The following is a 12,041-nucleotide window of genomic DNA, read 5'->3' as shown; positions in this document are numbered from 1 at the left end:
GAGTTTGAAGCCACGCAAATTCGATGAACAGTCCAATATTTTTTCAACAAATCAAGGTGTCAAGCCTACGTCATACAACGTGTTACGTGACATTTTGACAAGTGGAGAGAGAGGACTAAAATCATGTGGAGAGAGAGAGGCCTAAAGTCGCTGGATAGTGCAGAGACTATAGTGCAACGTGGCATATGCATATAGAATGCTGATTTATTTTTTGTTTTCTTTTTGAAAAATATTATAAACAATAAAGGCGATTTGCTTTTCCAAGTAGCGTATACGAGCATGGAAAACATTTAATAGTTGCATGATTCAATCCAACCATATCAGCCCAATGAATTAATCAATTCTGCAATAAATCAAAATCAAAAATTAATAAAATTATATCAAATATTTTCCTTAAAGTTATATTAGCCCGATGAATTAATCAATTCTGCAAAAAAAAATATTGGACATTAAATTAAAAATTAATAAATTCTGGCAAATATTTCCCTTAAAGCAAATTGCCTTTATTGTTTATTATATTTTCTGAAAAAGAAAAAAAAAAAAATCAACATTTATTGGACATTAAATTTGCAGAATTGATTAATTCACTGAGCTAATAACAGTAGGTTTTGAATCATGCAACTATTAAATGTTTTCCATGCTTGTACGTTACTTGGAAAAACAAAATCGTCTTTATTGTATATTATATTTTCCAAAAAGGAAACAAAAAACAAATCAACATTTATTGGACATTAAATCGTTTTTATCGTTTTTCTATGGATAGTCCATATGCATATGCCACGTTACATTATAGTCTATACACTATCCAACGACTTTAGTCCTCTCTCTCCACGTGTCAAAATATCACGCGCTATACAATAAAGTGACGTAGGCCTGACATGTTGACTGATTGAAAAATGCTAGATTGTTCAACAAGTTTACGTGGCCTTAAACTCACTGTCACTTGTTCAAACGTAAAACACCAGATGTTGTAATGTTTTTGGTGACGTGACATTTTAGCAAATTGTTTAAAAAACGTGGCATTCCGATAAATTTTTGCCAATAACATGGCAAAATGATCATTGTTCCCGAAAAGATGAGTTATGAGATGACCAATTATCCAAATGAATGTTTTTAAGATTTTTTTAAGTTAAAATTATTTTATCCTCGGATGAAATACATAAAAAAAAATACTTTGAAATAAAAAAATTATTTGAATATTAAAATTAATAAATACTTTATATATGTATAATCACCAAAAATGATAGTGGAGAGGTGTGGTGACTTTTAAATTAAATTTAAAAGTCACTCATATCATGGGTTAATTACATGTAAAGACATACATCCTTGACGTATTATAGCCTCTAAGTGTGGCAAAAATACAAAACTCTATAATTTAAAAACAGAACGGAAGCAATTGGGAAACTGTAGGGAAAGACATGGAACACCTATATAGAATCATAGATATTGTTCAAGTGGGGTTGTGACAAAATTAACTTTAAAAAATAAATAAATTGACTTTTAACTCCTGCTTACTCAAGAACTTATTTTCTTTTGAAAAAAAGGCCATCCAGACACCATTTATTGTATCCATTTTGCATGTCGGGAGTCGAAATGTATAATCAGTATTTCACAGAGTATTTTACTACTCTAGTCCAAAAGTGCATGAGCAATTGCCTACACCAAAAGAATAAAAAATAAAAAAGCAGCAGCAGCAGCCACACCACACTACACCTATACGTTTACATTTCACGTTCTGTTGTTAAGTTCCTCATGATCTTTCAGTCTCGAGTAATCAATCTGCTAAGGCTAAAAGCATGCAAAGTTTGGATGCATAAACTAAAATACATTGTCTTCTCAGTCAAAAGAGTTTCAAACGTTTTCTGCCTTTGTGAGCAAAATGGAAATAATTGAAAGCGTAAAGAGCAGAAATATTGAGCTCTTCTTTTTTAATTTTTAAGAGATGCAGCCATTCAGAAAAGAAATCCTAAGTTTGGAGGCGGGGTGGTATAAACTAAATAGACACGCAAAACCAATATTGCAAAAATGCTGTATATCATCACAATTCACAAAACTAAAAAACTTCTAACCATAATTCCTGTAACTCAACCTTTAGCAACTAAGACCAGCCGCCTGACCATCACCTTAAGCTAGTGTGATTGTAAGGAAAAGAATTTTAGCTCTTACTCTTAGCACCAATTTACGAAAACATAACATGTAATACATCATGCTACTTGGAGACAAAACTTCAAACCACATAGCAACGGCAACCAATCAATCATTGACATATATGTGTTAGAAACTCTTTTATCTAAGTCAGTTCCTATTCCTCACTCGAATCATGAGTCTTAATCTGTACGGAGTTCATCATATTGAGGCCGGAGTGTCCCAACAATGAGGTAAGGGAGTACTACCATGAAAGCCATGAATAGTGTAAACTGCAGAATATAAGCGCAATAAGGTGGTTAACACAATTTTACCTTGTGGCGATAAGTAAAACAAGAACGTAGATAGGAATAAAACAACACAATAAATGTAAAACAAAACCGTTGCTATACCAAAAGAGGAAGAGTCAAGAAACTCCATATTGGCCACAAAGCAAAGGAGAACCTAGACAGGTAATGAATAGAGAGTCAGCAAAACAGGGAAACATAACATGTAACAAAAATAAAAATTGAAGAACTGGTCGTTACTTACAAGCAAAAAGAGATGATTCCAAACACTGTAGCGAATGGCAACACAGAGATACTTGTTATTTCCCATTTTTTTAATCCCCATTTTTCATCAAACCTTCTAACACTCCAAGCCAAGATACTTGTATAAATGAAAAACAATGCGTTCAAACCAATACCTATCATCCCAAGATATAAAGGCAGTCTGCAATAGAACTAAGGAGAAGATCATGAAAATTGTGATACTGATTAAAAGTCAAGTATTAGAATCTCTCAGAATCACAGCAACTATAAAATTTGCAGATTCAGATATCTTCAAATAGGTATAGCCATACTCATACATCATCAAATCAGGTTCTTTTATTACAATTGGATAGGGAAGATCCAGTCAAATAGCATAACATAAATCATTCCACTTCAAGATATCTGTTAGGACTTAGGAGAGTATTTAGCTTAATATATCCATAGTAGGTACATACAAGTTGATAGCTGGGAGTTGATAAAATTTAGCCAAGAATTACCCACACAATAACAGGAATGCTATGGGTTATAGACTGCTTTCATGTTCAGGAATGACTATTTAATCATTGCATGCATACCTTGTATCATAATCTGTTCTTATGACTAGTAATATTTGCTTCCAACCAATTAGGGCATCAATCAATAAGTTGTTTGAAAGCCTATCATTTCTATACCTTCTAAAATAGCCAAATTCACAATTATCCTAAGTAATGACAAATCTTGACCTAAGTATTTTCATGGCAATTAAATATGAAAGCACGCTTGAAGACAAAACATTGTTGACCCATATCCTTAGTTCCTTACCGCTCCCCCAATGTTCATAGCTCACAATGTGGTGAACTCGATAGTTGGCAAGGCCTTCAATTAATGATCAGTAAGGAAAAACTCTTACTTAAGCAGCTCTATGTATACTTTCAAGCCATATAATTCACATATTCAACATGTGCCAGAACAATTATACCTCCAAACTGACCATGCGGGTTAACCTAGTCAAGTCTTTGCAACTATTTGCTTGCTGCCACCATCTTTGGTACAAGAATAATCCATAAATGATAAGTACATCTATGAAAATTACAATAGAGAGCTTCTGCATACCACTGAACTTTTACTGTTCATGACTACATGTCAATTCACATTCTAACAGCTTTTACTGCCAATTCACATTATATCAGTTTTTACTGCCCAAGACGCTATTCTTCTGCCCCTAATTTATTCTTCACATGTTCACATCTATTAGAATATGAAGTTCAAAATATTCGTTTTCCTGAACAAATATATGAAGTTCACATTTATTATTCTTCCAGAACAAAATATTTGAAATGCTTATTCTCCACACAGTTGTTTTCACTTCCGTGGCTGCATCTTTATTTGTTGAAGAGGAGGTGCAGCTTGAATGTTGTTCAGGAAGGCATGGTATGTCATTTCTTTTATGAAGAGAATTATATGTAATTCTTTTTTTATAATTCATCTAGAGTGTAATTTGGTTTCCTTTAGTTTTAAGCAGTTGTCAGTTATTACATACTTGGAGTAAGCACCACACATGTCAAGGTAAAGAAAAAGGTTATATAAAATCTTCATTACAAAAATAATGTCGACAAAATTAAAGCAATCCCCTGTTGACACTTCAACTTAGATTTTTGTAAGCATATTAGAGTATTATACTTGTAGGAAAGTTCTGAAGCAATTTGCATGCAATGTTTTATTACTTATAGTATTATACTTGTTTTTTTTTTTTTTTATTGTAGTATTATTACTATATGATTTGCAGTTAACTTGGTTTGTGTCTTTGTTATCATTTTATTTTTCCATGTTTAGTCATGATCATGAATCAAATCTTTTATAAGGTTGGTTAATTAGAATTGGATCGATATTCCTGAATTAGTTCGTTCAAATTAATTTGACCGTTCCAATGAATTATAAACTAGATGTATTTAATCCTGCTTATGTGTATAACAAATTAACAATTAGAGGAGGGGGGAAGCCCTACCATAATCATATAACCGGTGCACAGCATCGCGGCACAGATTAGTAAGCAACAAAGAAATAATAAACTTTGAGGTGAATTATTCTGAACTAAAGAAGCAATGACAGTTTATAAATATAATTCAAACCATAACGCATGAGAGAGCAATTGGAATGTTTTTGTTACCTTCTGATTCGGTTGTCATAGCACAAGAGATATATAAAATTGGAATGCTGATCACCAAGGTATAGAATGAAAGCTGCTGAAGCAAGCCAAAGAAAATTTTCCAACATCTCAACCCATGTCCTACGTGGAGGATTTGGAAGCTGAAAAGAACGCTGCCTCGAGCATGCATCATCTTCAAGGTCATCACCACTGCTTGCATACCCCTGGCTATGTCTCTGCCTCATATATCCACCTACACCAACCGGTGTTCCACCAGACATTGCAATGCAACAGATTACACAAACAACATTCACCACAACAACCTCCCAACTACTAACAACACAAATCACCAAATCCTCTCTAGATCCTCACCTTCTATTCCTTTTAATCCCGAAATCAACCCAACAATTATGCAGGAAAAAACAACACTTTTCCGCAAAACTACCGAGAGACACACCTCTGATCTCCAAAACCCACTAACGAAATTTAATCCCTCCAAGAATTTTGCAGTGATCTATAGTACACTTCTAAATTATTTACTTACTACCAAGTAATCCCTTCAAACCCAAGAAAAACAATGGTAGACTGAGCCAACCGAGGCATAGAAATCATCGTCACATAACAAATTCTCAACCTACGAATGATCTTACCGAGGAAAAAAGAAAAGTATATCTCGACAATGACCCTTGCCCACCACCAAAATCCATGTTATAAAAAAAAAAAAAAAATCTCTTCCAATAATAATAAAAAAATTAAACAAAAATACGAATTGGGAATTCAATAATCTAGTAGAACAGAAGACCCTTTATGAGAAATTGGAGGAAACCCAGTTGGAGCAGGGAGCCAAAAAAACTGAATCTTCAAAAAAGAAACGATCTTGATTTGGGTTTCTCCAAACACTGAATCTCCGATTCGAGTAATAATGAAAGGGTTACGCAGTTTCTTTGGAGAAGCGTGCGTGCGCATGCGGAAGCGTTTTCTCCTGAAAGAGTACTCAACAAGAGGACAAAAGTATCAGAGTTACGGCACTCTTCCAACTTCCACCATTAAAAAAAAAAAAAAAAAGTAAAAGGAAGAGATTTTGATGTAATGGAGATTCGTTTCGTGTGCCTATTTAGGAAGCCTTCCAATCTTCATCCTATTTCTTTTTGGGAATAATTTTTGAGTGTTTTAAAATTTGGCCCGCTCGTCGACTTGATTGACATATTGGATTAGTAATCCAATCAGGTTCAATTAATTTTTTAAATAATATATAATAAATATTAAATTATAAATATTATGTTGAACAAATAAAAGTGATTCAGTACTTTTGATCCACAAAATGGATATATTTTGGATTTGCATTTTTCTTTTTAAATGACATAGAATTATGTCATTTTAAAATAAAGAATGATACGAGCAATGAAAATTATTGAAGAGAAAACGAATGATTTTTTTATTTTAAATTTTAAATAAAAAATTAATTTGTGTCTTTCTCTCTTTTAAAATGACATAGTTTTATTTCCATTAAAAGGACAAATATTTTTTCCATATATTTTATGAAAAAAATATTTTCGCAGTCACGGTAGTTAAGTTATCTACCTTCATTCCCAAAACGATGACATTTTGATTTGAAAAATTAAAAAATTATAATAATAAAGACTATAATAACCCTGAAATAATTTAAAATTAAAAAAATACCATAATTTTTGCTCTAAAATAATGTCGTATTGGGCTCAATGCAGATAACTTATCTGCAGTGATAACAGAAAAAATGAACCCATATTTTATACAATTTGACATAAAATTGGTCGACCCACCCAGCTCCAACACATTGATTTCTCTTGTAGGAAATAACTTTATTTTTTATACATATAAAAAGGTGTAGAACTCACGTGGACTCATGTGAAAAGAAAAGAAAGAAAAGAAAATACGGATCTTAGGAGATATTATCTCTTATAACATGATAATTAGGATTTAGGGGTGCTAAACGAGCCAGGGGCTTTTGGCTTGACTCGTGAAGGCCTGAGCTTTTATGTCTAAAATTGATTGTTAGAAACATGCTAGGACCTGTATAAAAGCTCGTTTAATAAAAAGGTTTCAGGCTCCAATTAAAAAATTCGGCCTTGGAGCCTCTCAGGCTGATCTAATATATTAATTTTTATTTTTATTTTATACTACTTGTGATAGCTCTCTCTCTCATCAATCCATTTTATCCCATTTTATTAATTAAACAATCTTTTTGAATAATTTTGTTTTATATTATGTTTTTTGGATATACATTAAATTTATGAATATTTATGGAATTACTAGTGTTGTTGATTGTATATTTTGTTTGGATAAATTTTTGTTATCTTATTTTGTTTTAAACAGGCTAAGTCAGGCTTTAATTTTTTTATAAATAAAATAGGCCTCAGGCTGAAATTATATTTATAACAGGTAATAGGCTTGGTCAGACTGACACATTTAAACACAAGCTTAGCTTTTAAAAATCAAAGCTCGGTTCGGCTCGGCGCGTTAACACTCTCTAATGATAATCACTCGTCCATTATTTTATGGGGTTTATTTCATGAAATTTCAAAATCATTTTCATATGCTCATTTTTGGGATTAAGAAAACTAAGTAAAAAGACACGTGGAAGCTTAATGTTAGCTTAACGTTCATCATATTTGTGATGATAAGTTCGGAAGTAAAGGATTCAGTTACGGAAAATTATTGTTCAAACTTCAAACAGAGCAGTACCTAATGTTTAGGGCCTGTTTGGTGTAACGTATAAGACCTGATAGTATAAACTTATATTATACATTATGACATTTTCAGTTATTTGATGTAACTATTGTATAGTATAAGCTTATACAGCATGATCACTTAATACATCAAAATGATGTATAAGTTAATCAGGTCTGAGAGTGCCGGATTAGACCTGTTAAGAATCGATGGATTAGAGGTTAATCACTTCTCACCTTTCTCTTCCCCTTATACCCCTTTCTTCTTCATCCCCTTTCTTCCCGGTAGCCCTCACTTCTCTTCTCCCTCCGCCACCATCCGTCTGCCACGTCTGTGAGATACATTCCACGTCTGTGTGTGCGTCTGTGAAGAAGCGTGAAACACACACGGCGGCCCTGATGGCAGCGTCGTTCAGATGGATATTACAACTACACAAGGATGTTCCAAAAGCTGCTCGCTTCTATTCGAAAGGCTTAGACTTCACCACCAATTAATGTATGCACTCTCAGTTGGGCCGAACTTCAATTTGGTCCTCTTAAGCTTGCCCTCATGATTCTGTGCAGTATCTCTCTTCATTCCTCATGCCCTCCATCTGTTCGATAATATGTCCCTTCCTAACTAGATTTGATAAAACATGACCTCATTGTACGTGATACTTTTATTAAGTTCAATTTGCTCAAAAAATATACTGCGATGAAAAACCAACAGAAATATACTATCTTTTTATTCAATTGATTTATTATTTCTAATTTTATGTGATGTTAATGTTAAATTTTTATATTTTAATATCATGACTTATTTAGAAGAATTATATTAATTCTTTGTTAAAGGGTATTTTTGTCAAAAGAATTTATTTTTATCCTATCTAGTATTATACAATGCATTACCAAACACTGGATAGTATTATCTTATACAATGCATTATCTTATACAAGGTCACACCAAATGCTGGATAGTATTAAAATTTAATCAGGTCTTATACAATCAAGCCTTATACTATCAAGTCTTATACTATCAAGCCTTATCCTATACTATGCATCAAACATGACCTTAGTGTTCCTTATTAATGTACCTAACTAATGTTCCCCATTTTAGAAGTGACGCATCGGCGCAATTAATATTTAATGTCAAGTAAAACAATTTAAATACAGACTCAATTTATTTAATGTTTATTAAATAAATTTATAGGAAAAAAATATTATGTAAATGAAATGAGAGAAAGCATTAATTAGTTTCTAATCGCGAGTTTGCTCACTTTTATATATTACTTTAATTATGTATGTTATTATTGTTTCATATTTTAACTCTATAGTTAGTATTATAATTGGGGTGATATATATTAGTGAGTGAAAAAAAAACTCATATTCTATAATACCTAAAATATATCGAATAATGGCAATGAAACAGCGATGAGCATTTAGTGCTTGGCACTCAAGTGACTGGTAAAGATTCCAGCTCATACATCAGCAGCAGAATGTTTCTTTTCCATATATGGGGTTAGGGCCCTACATTTTAATTTAAGCTTGATCATGTATATCATTTTCATTTTAGTTATAGTGAGAAAACTTTATTTCAGAGGTGGGGAGGCGCCAACTGTCAACCTAATTTGTTTTCTTAAAAAGTTATAAAATTTAAATTTAAAAAAAAAATTGAGGAAAGAGGAGGGGGGTTGTCATGGTCCCTCACCTCTAAAGAGTAGCCACCCTAAGTTGTGATAATTTATGGATTGTAATAATGAGAATTTCATGTGTGTGTCTAATTTGGAGGCTCCAAAGTCCTAACCCAATCAGTTTTCTGTAATCCCAATGGGGTACTTTAGGGGGTCGTTTGATACACGATATTTTGGGAGATTCTCGAAAAATTAAATTTTTCTAAATTTTTAATTTTAAGATATTATCGTAAACTGAATGTAAAAGTTATATTTTTGAAAATTGAAATTCTCGGATAAAAAAAAAAAAATCTCCTCTACCAAACGTTCCTTAGGAGTAAGAAATTTTTATGTGACATTCAACGTGCATCATAATAGTTATTTAAGTCATTATTATTTGTTACTTTGACTATTTTTTTAATATTATACTTGATACAATGCAGGTTAAATATATAGAATAAGAGATTTTTGTTTGTTTGTTATAAAAGCACTTACAAATTGCTCAATCCGTAAATTAAATCATGCGGTGCTCATTTTAAATACACCAATAAGAAATTATTAGATATTTTCGGAACTTCTATTTGTATCATTAAATATTATACTAATTTAATTATTTATATTTTTAATGTTATCACTAAAATAATACCTATTAAACCAAATATTTCTAAAAACAGGTAAGATATTTCTCTTTATAATAAACGAAACCCAACTTTCAATGAAGCGTGTCCAAGTGCAAAACATAATGTGAAAACTTGGACGAGTGAAGTCTAGAACCACAATTTCCACGAAGAAAGCTGTCCAGCTCACAAGTTTGTATAACCTTTTGATGCTTGTATTCTAACCATGATTGACTTTTTTCTTTTTCTTTTTTGGGATTCTTTCTTCGTGAATTACGGGGTCGAGGACTTCTATCTACGATTGGTTTGCTTGATAACGTGCATCCAAGCATTATGTTTGTTAGGTACTGTTTCGTTCTGGATAGGGGTGTCAATATGGGTTGACACGACACGAATACATCAACACGAACACGAACGAATTTTCATTCGTGTCAAAATCTTCAACACTGACACGATACGAATTTTTTGCGGGTTGACACGACACGACACAAATAACACGCAAAATAGGGGACAAAACAGTAATTGACAAAAAAATTTAAAAAAATAGATCGAAAATAAATAAAAAATTAAAAAATAATAATAAAAAAATAAAAAAATAATAATTAAAAATAATACGGGTCGCCACGAACACGAATTCATAAACACGAACACGACACGAATTTTTTGCGTGTCATTTTTTCCAACACGAACACGACACGAATTTTTTTACGGGTCAACCCGAACACGAATTTTCGTGTCGTGTCGCGGGTTGACCCGCGTGTCAAAACCCATATTGACACCCCTAGTTCTGGAGAAATTTTTTTTATTGGAAAGTGTAAAAAAAGTTGTTTGGTTGACCGAAATATTATCAGAGAAATTTATTTAAATATACAAAGTTTATGTTAAGGAGAAATTTTGCACCTGTTTTTTCACTTCTCCAGTTATCTCAAAATACCACATCTCAAGTGGTATTCTGTAACAGTGAATTTCATCCAAAAATCAACATAAAAGTCATTTTCCCATCTATCCTATTTGCCTAGTATTTTTTGAAAAAACCTGAACCAAACGTGGTATTTTCCAATATCCACATACACTTTCCCATCAATCCCAAAATAAACCTTCAACCAAACACTACCTTGTAGAACAGCGTTGGGTACATATATCACTAATTCACATTTGTTTACACTTATATAATTTTAATTATTTGATTATAATTAGTTTAATTAGAACTAATATGCACTTATACTTTGGTGTTACTGCACATTTAAGATGGTAGGCGTCGTGCATCCAAATATAATTATTCTTGTTTCTTAATCATGTTGACATTTTTTGCGTCAGTATTGGCTCAATTTTTCTTAGCAACAACTTGCTTAATTTAGTAGTCTTGTAGGAGCAAATTTTATACATAAAAAAGTTTATAAAGTAAATTTGTTTTCAAAGTGTTTCTGCTTACAAAACTCATATTCAACGACCAAACCTACTATCCTCACACCGACACCATAGAAAAACCAAAGTCTAGCCGCAAAGATCGCCATTTTTGAATACTTTAAAATTCATCCCATTATAAGGGAAGCACAAATTTTGTTGAAGCATTTTATTGGACCAATGACACAGTCAGAAAGTTGTATGAGAGTTTGAATTGTAACGTATATTATTTCTTCTAAATTACAACTATTCATATGAAATATAAAATAAAATAGAAATGGTGAATTTGTTTGGTTTCTTGAGGTTTTCGATGAAGAAAAGGTTCGAATACACTGTGAAGAGGAGTGTGGCGGCTTCGTTGTATGTTTGGTTCGGTAGCTTTCAACGGGTTTGAGGTTTTTCTGGAGCAAATTACTCGTGGTGAGTTGTTGCTGGTCTATGAGATGGTTAAGGAATGAGAAGATGTTATAGTGGATGCGGATGAAGATTTGACAACATAGGTATAGGTTCTTCCACCAATTCCACTTGAAGTCATTGGTTCAACAGAAAAACTTCCAACTCAATGCCAATTGAAGGTATAAATGATTAAAAATCAAAAGTTTGTATGAGCTTGGTGTTAGAGAGGTATTAATATAAAATCATTAACATAATCATCAATTATTATCTTAAATTTTTGAATTGAATTAATTTTTTATGTAATACATAAACATGTATATTATCTATGCTCGAAGCCAAGAAGTCTTGTTAGAGATATTTATATAAAACTTTTAGGTAGTATTTGGTTGAAGATTTATTTTGAGATTGATGGGAAAATGTAAGTGGATATTGAAAAATACCACGTTTGATTCAGGTTTTAAAAAAAAATAC

General features: G+C 32.2%; 1 protein-coding gene across 1 annotated transcript; it reads right to left on the bottom strand.

The window, feature by feature from the left end:
• Positions 1-2,033: 2,033 nt before the first annotated feature.
• LOC133291110 (uncharacterized) lies at positions 2,034-5,938 on the bottom strand. The gene is made up of 4 exons (XM_061489306.1): positions 4,822-5,938; positions 2,677-2,856; positions 2,538-2,589; positions 2,034-2,417 (listed from the first exon to the last, which is right to left on the bottom strand). The coding sequence occupies exons 1-4, from the start codon at positions 5,079-5,081 to the stop codon at positions 2,328-2,330; spliced, it is 582 nt and encodes a 193-aa protein (XP_061345290.1). The 5' UTR covers positions 5,082-5,938; the 3' UTR covers positions 2,034-2,327.
• Between the last annotated feature and the right edge of the window lie 6,103 nt (positions 5,939-12,041).

Source organism: Gastrolobium bilobum, unplaced genomic scaffold (assembly GCF_033153095.1).
Source record: "Gastrolobium bilobum isolate Gb01-03AN ecotype WA unplaced genomic scaffold, APGP_CSIRO_Gbil_v1 utg829, whole genome shotgun sequence".
Taxonomy (NCBI): Eukaryota; Viridiplantae; Streptophyta; class Magnoliopsida; order Fabales; family Fabaceae; genus Gastrolobium; species Gastrolobium bilobum.
The sequence above is the reverse complement of the archived record's forward strand: the minus strand, read 5'-3'. Positions and strand labels throughout refer to the sequence as shown.